The sequence below is a fragment of the Podarcis erhardii genome (genome assembly GCF_964252035.2).
Source record: "Podarcis erhardii genome assembly, chromosome: 14".
Classification (NCBI taxonomy): domain Eukaryota; kingdom Metazoa; phylum Chordata; class Lepidosauria; order Squamata; family Lacertidae; genus Podarcis; species Podarcis erhardii.
The window spans coordinates 8440902-8462895 of NC_138503.1; the positions used below are offsets into that span (position 1 = coordinate 8440902).

A 21994-nucleotide genomic window follows, 5' to 3' on the forward strand; every position below is an offset into this window, starting at 1 on the left:
TTCTAAATGCAAAAGGAATGTTTTATGGTAACGCCAGAGTCTTAAGGTTTTAATAATCATATACATTGAAACAGAACACAATGTCCAGAAATACTTTTTTTCATAGGAATTGTACAGGCAAAACAATTTGGCAACAGAAGTTATTGAGAACTTGCTTTCAAGGATGCTTTTTAGCTCTTGCAAAATACACCTATTCTATCCCTGCTATTTACAAAAGAAGAAAACAGGAAGTGTAGCTTGCACAGCACAGGTGACTTTCGCCACCCTTTGTATTAGCAAGTGCCAGGCACCAAGATGACAGATGCTTGGTTTCTGAAGCCTCTGATCCCATGCTAGATTCTGGGCTCAGCAACTCCCTGAGAATTCTGGTGGGACAGAGAGCTGTTCCAATTTGACAATGTGGGCAAGAAACTATACCATTCAGAAGAGCAAAAAGTTCACTTTAGCTGTCACATTAAAGAAACAACTGGGTGTAAAGCATGGGCTAGAACTCTTAGCAAAGCTTTACTTTCTATCCATAGGGTTTCAGATATAGAGAGGATGAACCTGCTTCAGTATTCTGCTTCACAGAATATTTTCCTAGTGCAAGGAGAGTTGTAAGGAAGACTTTGTCTCACATCACCCATTGGTAAGAGGCCTTGGCACTGGGCACTCACATTGTTATTGCCGTTAAAGCTGGCTTGGCTTGTGGCCAAGTGGATAGGCTCATTCCGTAGGCTGAACAAAACAATTTATTAGTATAGCAACTGATGACCCTCAGAGTCCCTTCCAACTCTACAATTCTATGATTCTGTATACAGGAAAGCACCACAGGCAGAGGAAAGGGGTAGGCAGTGTTCAGGAGAAGTACTAAAACCAATGCATTCAAATATCTTTTTTACAGATACTCTTAGACACAATTAACTTGAGGCTTCAGCTTCTAGCTGGTAGGAGAGGACTTTGGGGTTCATGTTCCTTCTGTCTTTCTAATGGAAAGGGTGAGTAAAATACAAGAGTGCACAGAAGTAGGTTCACCTCTACCCAGGGCCACTCTTGATTCAGGTAGGAATTACTGAACTCAAATAAACCTGTGTTAACAAGAGTGGCAGTGGTGGGGGGATAAGGTTACCAAGGCCTCACATATCAAGTAGAGAAACACATGTACAAATGGAGGCTGTCACCACTGGAATATGTGTGATAATAAATAACGACATGTGGATCTAATTAGGATACAGTTTTGCGAAGAGCAAAGGAACTAAGAAAAACCCAACAAGCACCACTGCTGTATAGCTGCCATTCGTTTACTTTGTTTATGGAATGAAAACAAGTTCTACAATAGTGCTTTGTACAGCACATCCTAAACTCAACAGCAAAACCTGGAAAATAAAGCTGCATATTTAACCACTATGATTTGTCTCACAAAAGCAGCAAATGCAAAGAGAATACTTCAGTCTTACAGCTCAGGATTGCTAACATTATGCTTTCCTAGTGACCTGTTTCGAGATGTCTAAAGTCAGAAGCCCTTCCCACAGAAACAAGAACATGATTATGTAGCACAGTCAAGCTCCCTGTTCTTAAACCTTCATCCAAGCAAAGCACAGCCCGTGGTCTACTGCAACCCTTTGGAGTCCTTTTTGGTAATACTATTCATGCACACAGAAGCAACACTTTTGCAAGGTGATGTTTTGGTAAGAGTGTTCTACTGACGTTCCGTACTTCGGTTTATGCCAGCAAGGATATGACTGTAAATAGACACAGCTAGCATCTTAGTGCCTGCAGCTGGGTAACAAAATGCCTGCAGGTGGGGCTCACTCAAGTGAGGCCTACTCTGCTGCAAAGAGCCAAGAGAAGCCAATTGACTAAGGACAAAACTAGCTGAGATGGTAGAACATCTGTATTATCAAAGTTCTCTACCATACTGGTATAAATAGGGGAAGAGATGTCAGTTCCAGATGAAGAGGAAAATGGAACATAGGAAGCTGTCTTGAACCAGGTCTGACTATTTGGTCCCTCTATCCAGTACTGTCCATGCTGGCTGGCAGTAGCTCTCCAGCGTCTCAGACGCATCAAAGTATTTCTCGTCATCTGCTACTAAATCCTTTTATCTGAATATGCCAGTGACCTGAACCCAGGACCTTCTGCATGCAAAATGAGTGCTCCGCCACTGGGCAAAGGTTCTGAACTTTTCCTTTGCCCACAACTTTCCATCACTTCCTCTTCTTTTCTTATGAAGACTCAATTTTTGGATATAAACCTGGCTAAGAGGAAAATAGCCAGGGGTAAGCAGTGAAGAGAACAGAAAGCAGAGGAATGGTTTCTGCACTGCTACTTCTTCACCTGAAGTTGCTACCCCACCTCTAACAGCTATTCAGCAGCTAACTGCATGCATCATCTGTTGCTACTGCCTTTAAATGCAGCACTGAAGTAGTAAAGAAGAGGCCATCCTTCACAGTTCTCCACCCCTGGACTGACAGAAAAAGCAATTTGAGCAACAAGCATTATACCTTGATGTAAAACTTGTCAGCATGCCCTAAGCCACTGTTTTGAAACTTTTAGTGTGAGAACACATCATTGATCAGGTTCAAGACCTATATGTCAATTGTAATTCTGAAGTCAAACCTTATCAGCCCTTATTATAAAGTCCTTTTGATGTTTTTTTCTATAGAAAAAACCACCTCCCCCACCCAGTCTCCAGACCACTATCTGCAGCAAAGGAAAACTTTCAGCAAGACTGTGGCACTCAGAGCGTGGGAAGAATTGAAGTCATCCTCCCTGATTCTCACTCAAGAGGCCCCACCACTGCTTTTGGTAGAAGAGGCACACAGAACCCATAGTATAGGTTTAAAAACATTTGAAGTAACATCTAGTTTGACCTTAAGAGACAACAAAATCTGGAATATATTACGTATACAGTGCAAAATTTCTGCTCACCACATTGTAAAAAACTAATGAAAATCTGTGCTAATCAGATGGAGTCCTGCAGATCCTGTTATGTTCCTTAATTGTAAAGGAATTTGGTAAGATTCCAAATCTTACCAAATCTAGCTACCAAAAGCCCTGTTCAGATCTACCAGCATTAATCATACCCTGACCTGTTTTAATCATATCTACTGGCATTCTGGGAATTTTCAGTTTCATCATTTTTTACTACTGTAGCCCACCCTTACTCTGAGGCTTAGTACAGTTCTTAACATCACAACAACCCCATGAGGTAGGTTAGGCAAAGATAAAGCCTAGTGAGAGCCATGTCTGGGTACAGATTTGCACGTGGATTCTCCCATCCAAACCCAACACTCTGCTAACATAGTACATCACTGCCAGATTTTGTCCTCATCCTGAAGTCAAATTTCGTATCTCAGATTCTATATAGTTCTATTGCTATGTGTAAGTACACAGAAAGGAATATGGATTTTACACACACACAACCTGTTCAATGGAATTTCCTGTGCTATGAGCAACACTTACTATGATCATGTGATCACAGCTCCACAAAACCTTGCAGAATAATACAGTAACCGTGGAATAGTAGAATGTGCCAGGTCCCTAGCCTCTTCTCCACTGAAAATTATGTTTATGCCATTTATTAGGAGTCATTTCAGGTTTTGTACATTACATTTCTTTGGAATTTGACCCAGACTAATTGTCACCAGCAATTGTACTGTAAACTCTCACTCATAGTACTGATCTCTAAGTCACTGCTTAAGAGGCTATTGAGAGGTAAAATAATTGTGTGCATGAGCATTTGGTATGCAACTGTATTAAAAGTAGATTAACCTGCCAGCAATAAAACAAAACAGAGGATCAAAATTAGCATACACTAGCTGAGGAAGCACATGTGACAAAATGCCACACTCCCAATATTTTGATGTCCACTTCATGAGGTCCAAAAAAGGAGAAAAAAGGTACCATTCAGCATCCTTTCCTTGCCACAGAACAATTTATGATGCTTTCATCTTGCCTGCCTCCCATTTGTAGGGCTTACAGAACAAGCTTTTGTACTATTCGCTTGGGACAGTGTTCCCTTTGGCATGGTGCAGCCCAAGTGCTATACTTTTTCATTCCACCACTACCAAACAAAACAATGGCTCTTACCATGTTCGGAATGTGATAAGAGGTAACACAATTATCTTTTACCTTTGCCTTCCCAGAAATATGACGGTGTAAAAGACCAAAATAGCCTTCCTGTGATAGCTAGTCACATCAAACTTCTTTCAGTTCCCAGCTTTTTAAGTTACTGCAGATAAGACTGGCTTACTTAAAGCAGAAGCTGTTTTGGTTTAAGTTGTCATTCTGGGCAAAAGGCAGCCCATATACTTAACAAGTCATACCTCACTATTTAATTGTAGACATCCCTGTAGCAACACGCAGCAGCTGAGCTGTGCCTAACTTTTATTCTTTGGCTTTCTACTAAATGCTAACTTCCAGCCCATGCCTGCATGGTTCAATTTTTGTGTGGAGTGTATCTTAATTCCACAGGTTAATGAGGGTAGATTTCTGAATAAAGAAGTCCTTCAGCAGAAATGGCATCACCAAGGCCAACGGTCCGCAGGGGATCTTTGCACACCAGAACAGGAGTGTAATGGAATGTTACCCCATCCCTGTGCCATTCTGACACAGGCTCGTGGGGATTTAAGGAGACTGTAGAGGCCTCCTCCATCTTAGAAGTGGCAAACTCCAGTGGCGCTTTAAGGAAAACTCTGCTGGCATCAATGGTTTGGGTGGCACAAGCTTGTGTCCCTGCTACTCTTGCACCAGCAGCAACAGCTGCCACCTGGTTGGCCCAATATCCATCCACAGTAACTAGGAGGTGATAGGCCAAAGTGTGAAAGTGGATACGAGTAAGATCTGATGCCTTCCCAGGAGTCCTTCCATGTTCCTTCAAGATCCAGAAGACAATGTCACTGACAACACCCACATCTGGGACACCATTCCAGGAAGCCAGTGAGGCATGTGGTCCAGAGGCTGCTTGAGTGAGGAACAGTAGCTCCTGTTCATTCAAACCAACTGAGTTCACAAGAGGGAAGACCTGCTAACAAACAGAGCAAGTGACAGATTGGCTTCAGGGGAGTCCAATTTTTAGATTAGACTTTGACAAACATATACCATACTTTTTTATATCCATATTCCACATCATGCATAATTTTACATACCTATCACGTCCCCTCTTATTGCCTTTTCTCAATAAAAAGCTACAAGTGTAACCTTCCCTCATAGTGGAGTTGCTCCATCACCTTGATCATTTTGGTTGCCTTTCTCTGAAGCTTTTCTAGCTCTACAATGTTTTTGAGGTGAGGCAAACAGAACTTTACACAGAATTCCAAATGTGGCCACGCCATAGATTTCTATAACAGCATTATAATACAGGCAGTTTTATCTTCAACTGCTTTGCTAATGATCCCTAACATGGCATTCACCTTTTTCACAGGTGCCACACACTGTTCTGATACCTTCATCAAACTATCCACTACAACTCCAAGATCTCATTCCTGGTCAGTCAGGGCCAGTTCAGATCTCAAGAATGCATATGTGAAATTTATTCATATAATTTTGCTGCAATGGACATCACTTTATACATGCTTATTTTGAAATGCATTTGCCATTTTACCACCCATTCACTCAGCTTGGAGGTGTTTTTTGAAGTTCTCCACAATCCAACAATTTGTTATCAACAACAAACTTTGCTCCCTCTTTTCCACCCCTAGCTCTAGAGCATTTATGCAAAAGTTAAAAAGCATAGGTCCCAATATGGAGTCTTGGGACTCCACTTGTTATACCCTTCCATTGGGAGAACTGTCCATTTATTCTTACTCTCTATTTCTTGTTTCTTAACCAGCTACTGATCCACAAAGGGCTATGTATTTTGACTGCTAAGCTTAGTAGTAAGGAAGTTTGTCAAAAGCTTATTGAAAGTCTAAATACACAGTTTCCAATTGATCACCTCTATCTGTCTGCTTGTTGACTCAAATGACTAACAGATTAGTAAGGTAAGACTTTTGCGGGAGGGAACAAGAAGTTAATTGACTAGAAGTCTGAGGTACAGGTCATACCCTGCCATTTAGGTTACCTGATGAATGATTGCGCTCATAAGTTCTGGGTCAGTCATACTGGCCAGTTCCAGGTGTACAGGTACACCCATGGGAATGTCAGAGATGGAAGCTACAGCCTGCAGAAAACAAAGGAAAAAAACTTAATAGTAGGAAAAAAGGGGGTGGAGAGAGAATGACCTTGATAAAAAGTACAGTATTATATATGCTGCAGATGTTGTCATATTTATAAAGCTGCAATCCCATAAAAGTAGTCTAATGGAATTCAACAGTCTAATTGAACCCTGGGGGCTTACTTCTCAGTGGACATGTATAGGATTGCCCAGTAAATGAGCTAGTGGACAGAGGCCCACACATATCTTAGAGTGCTACAAAATTAAAAACAAGTCATTTGTAGGGCAATGACTGTACCTAATGCCCTGCACAGTGACAGAAGGACCAACAGAGTGCACCTTGGAATGCTTTAGAGTCTGAGGGAACAAGGTGCTCTTACCTCTAGGAGTCTCTTCTGACGCATCTCCTTTGTCTGTCCCTCCATCATATGCAGACCTGAGAGGACCACCAAGTCAGGCTGGAACTCCTCCAGACTGGACACAAATACTTCCAGCATGTTCATGGCCCCATTAGACAGATCATGAGAGAAGATAAAGCGGTTGGCATTCGGGGCTTTCAGCTGCCCCCACTCTTCACCTAAGGAATACCCCCAAAAGACACACAATTATATGGGATCCATATAGATAGGCCTCTGAATTACAGTTTTAATGGCTTCTTTTCTTTAGCAGTGAACTTTGACCTTTCATCAGAGTAGCAAGTAGGGTGGGTTTTATTTCTCCCCATCTGCTTCACAGTGTTATCCTGCGTCCTCCTGCAGGATACAAATATCAACACCACATTACTCAATGCACTATTACAAACTGAAGTAAGGCAAAGGGACCCCTGACCATTAGGTCCAGTCATGACCGACTCTGGGGTTGTGGCGCTCATCTCGCTTTAGTGGCCGAGGGAGCCGGGGTACAGCTTCCGGGTCATGTGGCCAGCATGACTAAGCTGCTTCTGGCGAACCAGAGCAGTGCACAGAAATGCCGTTTACCTTCCCACCGGAGCAGTACCTATTTATCTACTTGCACTTTGACATGCTTTCAAACTGCTAGGTTGGCAGGAGCAGGGACTGAGCAACGGGAGCTCACCCTGTCACGGGGATTTGAACCGCTGACCTTCTGATCGGCAAGTCCTAGGCTCTGGTTTAACCATAAAAAGAGCCTAATGGATCTGGCCAATGGACTATTTAGTCCAGCATTCTGTTCTCACAGTGGCTAACCACATGCCTTTGAGAAACCCACAGGCAGGATTTGAGTACAACAGCATTCTCCCCTCTTGTGGTTTCCAGCAACTGGTATTCAGAAGCATTGCTGCCTCCAACTATGGAGGCGGAGCATAGCCATCATGGCTAGTAGCTGTCAATAGCCTAGTTTTCCAGGAATTTGTCTAATCCTCTTTTAAAACCATCTAGGTTAGAACATTACTGCCTTGTGTGAGAGCAAGTTCTAGTGTTTAACTATGCAGTGCATGGAGAACAGCTTTCTTTTATATGTCCTGAATTATCCAACATCCAGCTTCTTTGGACGTACACAAGTTCTAATGTTATGAGATGCGGGGGGTGCTTTCTCTATCCACTTTCTCTATGCCATGCATCATATATAAACTTCTATCATGTCACCTCTCACTTGCCTTTTCTCTAAACTAAGATGTCCCAAACACTGCTACCTTTCTTCATAGGGGAGTTGCTGTATCCCCTTCATGAGACTCCCACTAAGTCTCAATAGTTCAATAATTTTATTCTTAAGTACCTCTACCCTTGCTGAATGAAGCCACATTGTTTGAAGCCTAAGGCATTTTGAAGAGATGCTGCTTAAGAATATGCAAGCAAGCCATGCCCTGCTGAACTGCCATGCATTAGTAATTTAACATGAAAGCAGAGTGCTATCCCTTTAGCCACAGCTCGTGAATTCCTCACAATCTTGAGAGGATTTGAATCCTACAGTCAGCTGCAGCCTTCAGTGGGCATGAGGGAAAATTCTATGCTGAACAACAAAATGTGAGATAAATTAATGTGGATCAATGAACAATATCCTGTGTTTGGGAGCTGGGTTTATCCTAATAATTACATGGCAATACTGGCTACATTTTTTTTCTTTCAAGAGACCTTTTTAAAGAAGTGAAATCTCTCTCCTTTCTCCGTCTCAGATACAGTAATCCAAACACTGGCAGCTTTGATTCTTCCAAAGCCCAGATTTGCAAATGTGTTTGTGTAGCAGCTGCAACCCTGGACACATATCTCTTTTGATTCTCTTGCAATGAATGTTTTTAGCCAAGAGGGAAGAAATGTGATCATCTGGTTGTTGCCATAATTTCAGGGGCTGCCTACTAAGACAGTTGTCTATACTGTAGCAAACCCACAATCTACAGGCACTTCAGACCAGTGCAGTGATAGAATTTTGGGGAAAGAGGTGATGCCCCTTACTGAATTCCACAAATTACAGCAAAATCATACCCCATCCATAGCTTTATAAAATCAGTCGCTAAGACGCCCACACCTTCTGCTCATCTCTGTAACTCTCTCTGCTCCCCCTGTAAATTCCAAGTGCCAAACCTATGAGAGCTCTGCTAATGCTCAACTTGCATAAATGTGCACTACTAACAGGATTGGGCACCATATACAGGGGAAAGTGCTCTTGTGTTCGGGTTCTGCTTGTGGGTTTTGTTGTAAACAAAATCTGGTCTTGTTCCATTACGGGGTACACAAGAGCCCTTATAGAGTCCTTTGTAGGTTCTCCATCGGTAGGAGAAAATAATAGAAGCCAACCAGAGAATATTGAGAAGAAAAGCAGCTAGTAAGCCTGATTTTTATTAACACTGTTGCAACAGGATGCTCCCTTCACACACAGGAGAGCGGAGAAGGACCCAGAACAAAGGTGTGCCTGCCCTTATATAGACATTTTAAATTGCCTGCCCTGGAGTCCAAGACAACCCCCAGAAACATCATACATACATCAGAGAAGGGGTGTAGCCCAAGACCACCACCCAGATACATCATACCTGCATTATAGAAAAGGCGGTCTACAACAGAAATTTGAATTTGTTGTTTTTCCTGTCTGCCAGGTTGTCTGATAACGCCTTATCTGATTGCCTTTCCTGGTAGTCTGGCCATTCCTTTGAGATGGTAATTACTTAATTCCTGAGACAATGGGAAGGTTTCTTTCACCTCCTCCCTCCTTGCAGAGAAACATTTGGTCAGTTTGGGAGTCAAAATGGTTTCAGGGCTGTCTTCCTGTGCTGCTCCAGACATGTGGTTTATATATTTATGTACGTGTTTGCTTGGTACATTAATTATAAATCTAAGACCTTAAAATTCTTATAACAGTTCCCAAAGGCATCTGTTTGGCCATTGTTGAGAACAGGATGCTGGAGTGAATGGGCCACCGGCCTGGTCCAGCAGGCTCCTCTTAACATTTTTAGCAGGTAGGAATTCAACACAGAGTCAGTTTATTTTTAATACGTTGGAACCAGTCATGCTCCTATTCTCTGTGTATCAAGCAAAATTGGGAGCCCAATAATGCTTTTAAAATTATTTTTTTAGAAAGAAAAGCATGATAGAAATGATGACTTGAAATAAAATGTGCACTGGAGACACAATCATGCCCAGCATTTCATTCTCACAAAGCATATATTCAATTTGCTCTGAGAAGAAGCCAGTTATCACTCATCCACAATGCCATAGGAAGAAACTAAGAAATGTTCTCGATTACCACCAACCAAGCCAGGAATTTATAAGAAGATCAAGTGAATTCTGGGTTATAGGTTTCATTCCAACTCCACTTAAAGAAAGATCATTTAGATTTTTCACTTTGAAACATGCAAGCACACTAAAGACTAAGAGTATAGCCATGCTGTAGAAAATAGAGGAAGAAGAGCATTTATGGGGCTCTAGTTTAAATGGAAAAGAGCAGCTTGCTGCAGCTTATGCTGCTGCTTCACCCAGCAACCTAGGAAGCTGCATAAATCCAGCAGGAGTACCAGACACCAAAACTGGCAGCTCTAATTCTAATTTAGATTATGCTTGACTGCTAAGAAATTTACTTGAGATGTAAATAATAAAGTCAAAAATAAACTAGGGTTATAATCAGTACCATGGTGGCATCTAAGCAACTTTAAAAACCCCCTCAAGTTTACAAAAATCTGAAATCATTGAACTCTGCCAAACAAATGCATCTTCCCCACTAAGTTAACCTAAACACCTCAAAGAACAGGATTTCCTCACTCTCTAACCCTGACAGCGTCTAGGAAGAATCAGCACACTCAATGAACTGTTCCCAAGATAATAAAGTACTCAGAAGGGAAGTATCACATGGAACTACACCACTTAAAAAAAGAGTCACTTCTAAGAAGCTAAGGCTCCACCCAGAACACTTGCAACAGAAACACTTGCAGCGGTAACACATAAATTTTAGGTTACTCCTCCACCCACTTACAAAGTTTAGAAACAGCGAAATGACTCATCACCTACATCCTACCATATCTGATAATCAGCATTTTTGTCATTTAAAGCGGAAGATACAGTTTTCAGACAGAATATAATAAAATATCAATCTAATCTAGATTGTCTTCTTGCAAGAAGTTTTGCAAAAACCTGTTGCAGAAATGGGTCATTTTCACATTGTATTTCAAGTAAAAAAAAATATGTAACTGCTTAATGCTCTGAATTCTTTTTCTGGAGCACAACGTTCACTGCCAAAAGTCATCACGACTTTCATGTTGGGCTTCTCAAACTCTACTAAATGAACCTAAATGAAATCAGAAAACACCTCGCCAATTTCCACACACTGAAGGAAAATGAACTTATTGTTTTCTGCTTTCATACTGAGCAACCTGTAATAGAACCACCAATTTATAAAAGCAGACCTATTCACAACACTCACTATAGGAAATAAAGATCCTGGTTGCATCAGATTGCTTGGTGGTGTATTACAATGGGTGTGGTGCACTGGTGTCACTGCCAGTTTTTTCTTCCTTCAGTAGACTTTTTCAGATCTCTAGAAATTCACATTTCAACTCAGATACAATTCAAGTTTAAATGGTCCCATATGTTCCCCTTTAATAAGCATGGATCCTTTCCAAAATGCTTCTTCTGCGTAAACAGCAAGTCAACAGCCATTCAGAAGCATGTGTCATATTCACAATTGTATTTTGCCATTTTTAGATATATGTTGTTCGCTAGTGTGCCAGTACCCACATTTATGTGAATATGTGGTGTTGATGGCATTTTTATGCAGCCCTTCAGCCAAAAAAGTCTCTAAGGAAGGCTTACAAATACTAAATGAGCAGAAAATCCATAGCCTCAGGCTCATAATTTGAGACAACACAAATGGAAAAGAAACTATTAATGAGACTGATCCAAAGTGGTGCAAACCAACTTCCTGGGAAGAAGGCTAGACCAAAATGGAGATATTTTGTGTACCCACATTTAGGAAAAACACATCATACTGCTTCATCCTGAATTTGAAAGGGCTTATTGCACAGAGTTTGATCTTGGACCTGAGTGACATTTTATAACAAGTAAAAATGGGTGGAGTGTTCCTGGGACACCATGAGTTAGTTAAATGTCACAGGGCCTTTTCCATTTACTCAGTCTACTGTTTGCAGAAAAGATATGGTGTTTGTAATTTCTCAGGAAACTGAAAAAGAAATACTATTGATCTAATTAATCGAATGTATTAGAAACAAGCTCTCATTCTTGCAGCGTGGTTGTTTTTTGATATGGCATTGGACTCTGAGATTATGTGGGGCAGGGTGTAACCTCCTGCCTGACACCAGCATGTGCTAGGATCATCACTCCCATACAGCAGGGAACTGCTTATTTGTCACATGGATACCCGCACTGCTCAAAACAAAGCCAAACCTCTCTCCCCCCCCCCCCCCCGCACTCCACAGCATGGCAGTTGAACCAAATTATTCAGTAGTTATGGACTTTCTGTACCAGAGTTCAGAGTGTGACTCACTATATCAAGAACTCCCTCCACTCATGCACCTACTTCACAATGCAATCTCCATGTCCAATTTTAATTTAAGCTGCTAAAAGCTTAAAACTGACAGCAGAGACCCTGGATCAATTTCAGATGAATCAAACCAAGCCTCTGAATAACTGAACCACATTCTATATTGGGCTACAACTAACAAGCAGCAGTATTTTGTGAAGAACAAGGGATTCTTCATCAATGGAACCAAAGTACCTCTATGCTGCACTTGCAGTGTCTTCAAAAAATGTAATCAGGGTTTCTATATTAGATACTCTCACTTCCTAAGAACACCACAACTGGGAGTATACAAATTATATTTCTAGTTTCCATAGCAGGTTTGGTTGTCACATTATTCTAAGCACATTTAAAAAGAGAAGGAGGATTCTCATTTCCTAGATGATGTTATGAAGCTAATTACGATTTTGATATGGAAAGCAGCTCACAGCAAACACACAACTCTTGATAACAGCTTTCCAAGCAATTCTTCAACATAGAAAAATGTAAAGCTATAACTTTACATACACTGCATGAAGACCATTAAGCAATTGCCTTCTTTAATTTAGCACCAATTTTCAAACTAATGCTGATCATATAATATAGCAGTTTCTTTCAGTGCTCAATGTACATACATAAACACCTGTAATCTCTATGGTCACAATATAAAAGGTAGGCCACTATTATAAAACTCAAATTACAAATGGGAAGATGAGGCCGAGAGATCCTGGTTACCCAGTGGGTTCACAGCTGAAAACTGAAGCAGACTTACCAGCTGATAGCTAGCTCACTTCTTAAGCACTGTGCTACACCAACAACACAACACATTAATGCTGATATATATACAAATACAGTGGTACCTTGGGTTACGAACAGCCTAGCCAACAAACTTTTTGGATTACGACCACTTCAAACCCGGAAATGAGTGTTCCAGGTTGTGGGGGGCTTTTTTGTTTTGTATACGAACGTACTCCGTTCAGAGGTGCACTTCCATTTTGAGTGCCACACTTCCGTTGTCCGGCAGAGAAGGGGATCGTCACAGCATTTCCCGCAGTGAGGGAGGGAAGCTGCGTGCCCGCAAACCAGCTGGCTCTTGTCTGGGAAAACCACGCGGCCTTTCCATGCACCTCCGTCTCCCAAGCAGCTCAGCAGCAAGAAAATGTTCCCTCTGTCCTGCCTGGCTGTGGAAGTAAGGCGCTCTGCTCACAGAACGGCGGCGGTCGCTCCCCAGGAACTATGTGGAGGCGTGTGTACAGCTGCCTTGGCTGCCTGCCCCAGTAAGTCAGAGGAGGCAATTCTAGCTGGCTGCCGTTCTGCGCACCTGGGAGTAAGTGCCATGCAACTTAATGGCACTTTCTTCCGAGTAAACATGGCCGGGGAAGGGAGGCGGGCAGGTTGGATGGAGCTCGCACGCTGCCTTTGTCTGGCCTCGGGAAACACTCTCCTCCCGCAGCAGCAGGGGTGGGGTGGGGGTTTGCATGCCCACAAAGCAGCTGGCTCTAGTCTGGGGAAACCACGCAACAGAGCGCCTTCCTCACGCAGCCCGGCCAGGCAAAGGGAACCCCCCCCCCATGCCGCTGTGGGAGGCGTGCGCTCTAGGGAGCATTTCCCACAGCAGCGGGGGGAGGGGGGCAGGATCTGTGTGGATCCCAGTTCAGCTGCTGATTGATTGTGGAAATAGATAAAAGCCCCCCCCCCCAATCCAAACAATGACTATAATCAGTGCAGGTAATAATTTTTTTTAATTTTCATTTTTATCATCTGCAATACTGTCTTATTTTATAGTACAGTACATTGATTACTGCTTTCATTTTATGATCAATGGCCTTGTTAGATAGTAAAATTCATGTAAAATTGCTATTTTGCTTTTCAACGCCTGGAACAGATTAATCCATTTTCCATTACTTTCTATGGGAAAGCACACCTTTGTTTAAGTACGCTTTGGTTTAAGAATGGAATTCTGGAACAGATTAAGTTCGTAAACCAAGGTACCACTGTACAGCTTTGGGCCTTTTGCATCTTTCAATAAAGCATACCTGCTCGATACTCCAAAATGAGGTGAAATTCATCAAATTCTTGCATTGATTCTGGAGGGACGATTACATTTTCATCAAGCAGCTCATGCAGCTTAGGACCAATTGGGCCACACAGCAGAACCTACAAATCAACCAATTGATACCAGTTAACTCTTATCATCTCTGTTTAGTGCAATCTTCAATGAGATGGTTCTCACTCTAATACAGACACTATAAACTGGATTCCAATGCATTCACTTTTCCGTCCTGTTCCAAATAGATGAACTATGTGTGTAGACAGGTCATACAGTTCTATTGTCAGAATATTTCAAAATAAAATAACCATTTGTAACAAGCTCTCAGATTCCAAAGCCCATTCTGAAGAAACAGTTGAGCATCAAGTGTGGAGGGTGGGGGTGGGGAGAAGTCAACTCACTTAACAACCAATACACCAATAAGCACCCTAATATGACATCTCCACACTAGAAGGCAAATTACAAACGATATGGATCACATCCACAGTTGAGATGTTAAGTCAACTTTCCCATGAAAATGGGTATGTCTTTTGCTTCTCTGTATATCCAAATTTGCTTAAAAGACATTTAGTACTACATCTTTATCACCAACAATAAGAGTTCTGTGTTGTCTGGAAATGGAAGAACCAAGAACGCAACTTTTCTCCTATCCATGGGACTAATGAGCATGCGAGTTTGAACTATGTCTGGCTTCTTCTCTAACAATGAGTTCTTCCTATTAAAAAAAATAAATGAAGCCGTGCAGAGCTTCTTGTACTAGGAATATGTGGGGCATGGGCGGGGGGAGGAGACACACAAACAATTTTGCATATCAAAATCTCATAGCACAAGTCACTACTACTACTGCAAGGTTGGCAGATGTTGGTCATCCCTGGGACTTGTAGTTCAGGAACATCTGGAGGGCCACCCCTGTTCTAAAAGACCATGTATACTGATGTCATAATATGAATAGCTACTATTACATATAACTGCTGAAATAAGCAGACAGCTCCCAATAACTTGGTCCACTAAGTCAGTGTTTCCCAACCTTTTTTGGGCAAAGGCACACTTGTTTCATGAAAAAAATCTCGAGGCACACCACCATTAGAAAATGTTTAAAAAATTAACTCTGTGCCTATATTGACTATATATAAAGTAACTCTCTTTAATAGGAATCAAATAAACACAAAGAAAGTATTTTATAATTACTTTATTATGAAATAGTAAGTAAACAGAAATATGAAAAATTATAAAATACTTTATTCAGTGCGCCTTTTGTCCCTCTCCTCGAAATGCTCCAACTCAATGTTCCTCCGCGGGCTGGCCATTGGAGAGCCGTGTCGCCCACACCGCAGCCCAATACAATATGAACCCTCCCCTCGCAAGCGGCAACCCCTCCACACTCCCCACCTTAAGCCTCCACACGCGCCCTGCCCAAAGAGATGCCCGCCCGCGCGCGAGGGGATCCTTTACCTCAGCATCCCGCCAAAAAAAAAAAAAAAAAAAAAGAGGGCGGGAGACTGCGGTCCCTCAGAGGCTGGGCGTTAGGAAGAAGCAGCCGCCTTCATCCAAGCAGGAGCAGCAGCAGCTGTAGCTGTAGTAGCGCCAAGCTGTGCCGGGGACTCCGTGCCCATGAGGGGAGGGAGGGGAGAGAGAGGAGAGGCAGCAGGTCGCCCTCTTAAGTCACGCGCGCGCAGGCACCACCACGCATCCCTCGCGCCCTCTCGCAGAGCCCCTGCTCAGCACCTCCCGCCTCGGGGACGCCCGTCATGAGCCGCTGAGAGGCCGCCAAGCCTCCAGGCTGCTCCCATTCAGCCTTAGGCGCGCGCCTGCCTCGGGAAAAGCGGTGCTGGGAGGCGGAGAGAGAGAGAGAGAGAGAGGACGCCACTGGCCGAGTCCCACCCTCAGTCAGTCGGCTTGGAGCTACTGAGGAGAGGGAGGTGGGGACGACGGCGCGTCTCTTCCGCTCGGGGCCAGCGCGCCCCCGCCCCCCTCTCCAGAATCCCCAACTAAATACGATGCGCTAAGGGAGGGGGGAGAACCCACCCACAAAAAGGACGCCTTTCTGCAGGGCGCCTAAGGCCTCTCGCCGCCCGACTCGCCCGCCTCCCTCCCACGGCACACCAGGCAACGTCTCGCGGCACACACCGGTTGGGAAACACTGCACTAAGTTACATATACAAATGTATATGGACACTTGGAAAAAGTGACATTCCACTACGGATTGATTCCTTTTGACATTCCAAGTACATCTCTATGCACAATACTAGAGGTAAGAAAAAAGTAATAACCCCTTCTTCCAAAGAGTTAAGTGAAATATTGTTTAGAACTTTCCTCCAAGTTCTTTTAATTTCCTGGTATGTCTGATCACATTTGTTCACTCAGAAGCTCCACACATTCTGCTACCAAGCTGCAATTGCTGTTTTCTCAGCCATATACTGCTTCTCATAGTCAGAGGCCTGGTTTTATTTTTTATTAGAGTAACATTCTTCACACGTGTGCCTCTCAGCTAGAGATGCCAGGAACCAATGGTAGTTACACTTTAGTAAAGTAACTTGCACAACTGCCTTTGCTTGTGCTGTTTTTACTTATTTCATACATTATTACCCAGTACTTTGCCCATGTGCTACTCATTGCCTTGCAAAAGCATAATCAAAAAGCCAGGCATGGCACCGGAGTGCCTCAAGCAATAGCTACAAGCATGTGCATCACTAGTAAAAGTTTGTCATCGAAAGGAAAATGAACTTTTCCACTGAAAAATTCTTCTGCATCATGCCTGCATATTTACTGGATAAAATGGGGACAATGATTAGATGCTACGTTCAGAATTTTAAACAGGAAAACCAATGAGAGGAGGTATGCAGTTATAGGTAATCAGTGAGAGTTGGCATGTGATATTCTTACCTTTAGGTCTGGATTTGTTGCAATTTTCTGGCCAATGAGAGCAGCATTGCCTCCCACATACAACTGTTAAGACACAAATTTGTGCACACATTTAATCTGCAATTTCTACATATCTTTACATGATCACAGTCCTTTGCAGAGTTTTATATGTGTACTATCAAGAATATAACCATCAGTGGAATAAACACGTTCACTTATCTAATTACTAGTATGCCAAAGCTGCAGCAAGACTGCTCTACTCACTTTAGCCACTGACTGCTTGGCTCTCACAAACAATTAAGACCCCTAGATCTTTTTCACATGTACTGCTAGTAAGCAAGGTTTCCCCCATCTTATATTTGTACACCTGGTTCTTCCTATCTACGTGCATGGTGCATGACCTTACATTTGTCCCTACTGAAATTCATTTTGTTAGCTTGGGCCCAGGTCTCAAATCTGCTAAAGTCAGTTTGAATACTGTTCTGTGTTTTGTGGCATTAGCTACCCCTCCCAGCTTGGTGTCACCTGCAAATTTGATGAGCATCCCCTCAATTCCTTCATCCAAGTAGTCTATAAAGACATTGAACAAAACCAGGGATGGAACCCTGTGGCACCCCACTTATCACTTTTGTTCCAGGATGACGAGGAACCATTAATGAGTACCCTTTGGGTTCGGTCAGTCAACCAGCTACAAATCCACCTAACAGCTACCTTGGTCAACCCACATTTTACCAGCTTCCTCACAAGAATATCATGGAGGACTTCGTCAAAAGCCTACTGCCAGTCTCAGCAGTAAAAACAAGTTATTCTAGAAACCCTAAATATAGAAACAGGTTTTCCCAGAAGCAATGGCTTTAAGTTGTCCTGAAAGACTAGTTTCAACCCTTCCAACCTTTGGAAAAGTTTCATGTTTCTTAAGCTTTTTTGCATGTTGTTGCCTGCAACTTTAAATAATTAACATATATTTTGCAAGGCCAATCTTGTCAGACAGAATTTCATCTCTACTATACTAGGCAGTATTCTTAATAGTGTTATTAAGATACAATAGTGCATACAAGTGACATTTTGAGAAGGGCTCATCACTAAGTGTATACAAAAGATGAAAAAACTGCAGGGCTCTTGATATATAGTAGTTTGTGTAGCATAAGCTTTGTAAAGCTTATTAGATTGCACTTTATATATCTGATGAAGCAAAGTTAACTCATAACATATAAAATGCTTTGGGTCCAAACAAGACACTATTTTCCCCATTCCACTCCATCCCTGCCAAACTACAGGGAAAAAGAATGATAAAATTATAGGAAAATGGTTATTTGAGCACACAATGCTTTAAAGGAAGGCTAAATTCTGATGGTTTAAATATTCCAAAATAAGAATAACAACTATCACTTAATGATTCACTTTTCCCTGCAGTGAGGGTAAAGCAGTAAGCATGGAAGCATGAGGCTGATTGCCAAGCTCTTTATGGAGACAATGTGCCTAAAAGACAGTTTGTGTCTTTTTGCTACTGCAGATTTACAGAGCTCTTCTTCTGAAAAATGTGTACCATCAGCTGAAGGCCATACTTCCCCCCAAAATAGCCACATAGTGGCTACTTAGCAGTTCTATGGCGTGTTGCTAACTTCCAGTTTGGGGGCCTAGATAACAGTTCAAGCAAAATTAAAACAGACAGTGCTGCATATGTAAATTGGGGCTGTGTGCCTGCATGTGTACTACAAAGTGTTGGGTGGCTACAGCCACCAACTGCATGTAGCCCTGGAAGGTTGCCAGGGATGGATGTGGCCCTGAAGCCAGAAAATGTTAAATCACTTCTGCTCTAGAGAGCAGAAAGGATAGCAAACAAAGGGAAAGCTAAACAATTTACCACAGAAGCTATAAAGAGGTATTGGATATATGCAGTGTATTATGTGTCACAGAGGGATAAAGAGTTTGCTCCAAGCTAGAGAATGTACCTGTGCCCCAGGATATGCCGAAGCAGTCTCTGCAATGTGGCGGAAGGACTCTGCATCACTGAAGAAGCGTTCTGCAGCAGCTCCCTTCCCCATGAAGTGGCTGAAGGCTTCCTTCAAATCTTCTGTGGAATGCAAGATTGAGTGGTCTTGCCCAACACCAGAATCTAGACCAAGGGCTTGCAGCAACTTCACACCAGAAAGGACGACATCTACACAGGCATTGACCCTACCAATAACAGGAGATGAAAAGCTATAATCTAGGCTAATTTTTAAGGAACATATCTACAAGGATATATGCATTCAAGCTTATTTTGCAGTTTATTGACATAAGTATTCTGTAGAGTTTAACAAACAACACTGAGGAATCATATTGCTACTATTTACTTACAATGGAAATATATGCATGTCTATTCAGAAGTAAGTCCTACTGAGTTCATGAGAGTATGAAATTGCAGCTGAAAGTTAGATTTTTCATAAATTCTGTATTTGAGAAATGGATCTCTGAGTGTTTAAGCTTTCTGTCTTGTTTGCTGGGCAAGGCCCCCACAGTGTACTGGCTAAGAAAGTTTAGGGGTACTCACACGAGATCTCAGGGGAACTTGGATGGACTTGCGAAAGCATCCCAGAACTGGTGCACCAAGAGAGCCTTGCCTCCAAGCAAGTCAAAGAGCTTAAAGGCTCTTTTCATACTGGGAAAACCCAGTGCAAAAATAACTTCCTTCCTTGCATTTAACTTGCACAAGCTTTCCCACCACTATCTGACCTTCCCTTGCAATGCACAACCACAAATAAGTGTGTTCTAATGCATGCTCTTAGTTTACACTTAGTTTATACAAAGTAGCATCAAGGCTCAGCAGGACTGGCTAGTATTCTACATTGAAGTTTGCACCCTAATATGTGCCCTAGATTATTTGCCTGGCAAGCATGCAGGGGATCCTCAGTAGTCAAAAATAAATGGCAACACGTTCCTCCACAGCAGAAAATATAAGGACCACTGATCTACAGCAGGAACGTTTTATTAGCTAGTGTTCCAAAGAACACTCAGGGAGATCTATACACAATAATTTAAGACATCACTCACCCGACAGCAACTCTGTTCCACTGTTTGCCCGGCTGAGTGATAAGCACTTCCCAGGCAGCTGCCATGCTGCTCTCTGGGGACGTAAGATCCCCCTGCAGCTGATACAGGAAGGAGCTTGAGAGATACTTCAGCACTGAATCTGGCAGATCAGAGTCCAGTAGGAAGACGTAGCCTGTAGCCAGAGCCAACAAGGCCACACAAACCGACTTGTTCCACATGCTGATGTCTTGAAGTGAAAGCTCAAGGTGAAGAGGGTGAATGAAGTTTATATGGCAGCTCTCGTAAATCCGGCCTGAAAATTGTTTTTCTCCACAACGGCCACCTTCATGTTTATAATTGTTCACAACCTATAAATAAATATTTAAACATGAGCATTAGACTTTGTATAGCAAACCCCACCTCATGATCACATCCTTCTAGTTTGCTAGGTTATTTTTCCTTTTTCCTTCTCCTTCCTCTAGGTTTAATAATAATAATAATAATAATAATTTATTATTTGTACCCCGCCCATCTGGCTGGGTTTCCCCAGCCACTCTGGCCGGCTTCCATAAAAACCAGAAATACATTATACGTCTCTGTTATATTTATTAATTTCATTATACTGTACAATAAGGTATGGGGTGGGGGTGCAGAGAAGACCTACTGAGTTAGTTGTGGGGGAAATTGCACCCCCCAGAGAGAGGAGGGGGTACTGAGAGAGATAAAGTGTTGGGCACGTGTGTGTGTGTGTGTATACACACATGCGTGTAACCAGAGTCGGATTTAGGGCTGTGTAAACGGCCGTCCCCCCCCACAGGGTATACAACCAAAGGGATGCAAAATAACACCACCACATCTCTATTTATACGGGTACCTACTCAATTATTGTGAAAATAATATATATATATATTTTGGGGGGGTGCCCGCCAAACTTTGTTCTGGCTCAGGGCGCCCTATTACCAAAGTCCGCCCCTCGTGATATATAAAAGATAGAGATACCTACTCTCCCCCCCCCCGCCCACCCCTTTTCCTCTCTGGCCTCGATTAGGAGGAAACGAAAGCAAGGAACGGGGACAGGAGGAGGAGGAGGAGGAGGAGAAGCCGGGGTCGGGGTCGGACCCTTCGTTCCTCCCCCAGCCCCCGACCCCGGGGGAAGGCGAAGGAGGGTCTTGCAGGCGGCCTACCCGGCAAAACGAGCTTTCCTCCCTCCCTTTCGGCGCGCTTAGGGGACAGTCCCCCCCCCCCGACACGACCCAAGGGGGGAAAGAAGCCCCCCCCCGAGCCCCTCCCTCCCTTTCCCTGAGGTAAACCCCTCGCTGGCTTCCGGCGGAGAGAAAAGCGCGGGCTGGTTTACCTCACAGCTGAGGGGGCAGCAGGGGCCCGGCACCTTCCCGCCCCTCCCCGGAGCCCAGGCCGCGGGCTGCTCCCCTCAGGAAACGCGGCTCTTCCCGTCCCCGAGGTGAACCGCCGGCCGGCCGCGGGCCCTGCAGCGCCTCTCCGCCGCCCGAGGCTCTCGAAAGGCCGCCTCAGAAGCGGGCACCTCCCTTACGCCATCTCCGTATCCCGCCGGCCGCGTTACTCAACCCGTTCGGCAGGACAGGGGGCCCCTGCCGCCTCTTTGCGGAGTTTGCGCAGCTTGCGCGGCTCTGCCTAACTTCTCGCGCGGCGGGCGGCCTCTCGTCGGCGCGGCGAGCTTTGCAGAATCGTCGGGCGCCGCAACTCGGAAGCCGGCCGGGCGAAGCTTAGCTGCCAATCAAATGGGAACGTAACCAATCATCGGGAGAAAGGGGTGGGCGACTAGAGATGGAAAGTGGAAAGAATAAAGAAAGGGGAGGGAGAGGAATGTACCATGAGGCGTTGCAAGGCGGGGGTGTACGCATACATGTTCTCCTTAGTTGCTTGGACCGGTTTGGTGATGGTGGTAATGATGCCCTTTGTAGAATCGTAGAATTGTAGAGTTAGTAAAAAAAGCTAAGATC

At 43.5% G+C, this 21994-nt stretch overlaps 1 protein-coding gene across 2 annotated transcripts; it reads right to left on the reverse strand.

The window, feature by feature from the left end:
- ADPGK (ADP dependent glucokinase) lies at positions 1–21605 on the reverse strand. Of its 2 annotated transcripts, none has more exons than XM_081839094.1 (8): positions 21370–21605; positions 20037–20383; positions 18956–19181; positions 17025–17087; positions 14128–14248; positions 6517–6713; positions 6044–6142; positions 1–5005 (listed from the first exon to the last, which is right to left on the reverse strand). In XM_081839094.1, the coding sequence occupies exons 2-8, from the start codon at positions 20252–20254 to the stop codon at positions 4457–4459; spliced, it is 1473 nt and encodes a 490-aa protein (XP_081695220.1). In that variant the 5' UTR covers positions 20255–20383; positions 21370–21605; the 3' UTR covers positions 1–4456. The 2 variants fall into 2 exon arrangements, with proteins under 2 accessions (XP_081695220.1, XP_081695219.1); XM_081839093.1 differs by having other exon boundaries at positions 1–5008.
- Positions 21606–21994: the final 389 nt, after the last annotated feature.

What these genes read in the sequence shown, in the direction of transcription:
- ADPGK (XM_081839093.1), bottom strand. Translation starts at nt 20,254, where the DNA reads ATGTGGAACAAGTCGGTTTGTGTGGCCTTGTTGGCTCTGGCTACAGGC. An exon ending in TGGAACAGAGTTGCTGTCGG is followed by an intron (nt 19,182 to 20,036) that starts GTGAGTGATGTC and finishes TGTTATTGGTAG; the next exon opens with GGTCAATGCCTGTGTAGATG. An exon ending in CATTTTGGAGTATCGAGCAG is followed by an intron (nt 6,714 to 14,127) that starts GTATGCTTTATT and finishes GGTATTCCTTAG; the next exon opens with GTGAAGAGTGGGGGCAGCTG.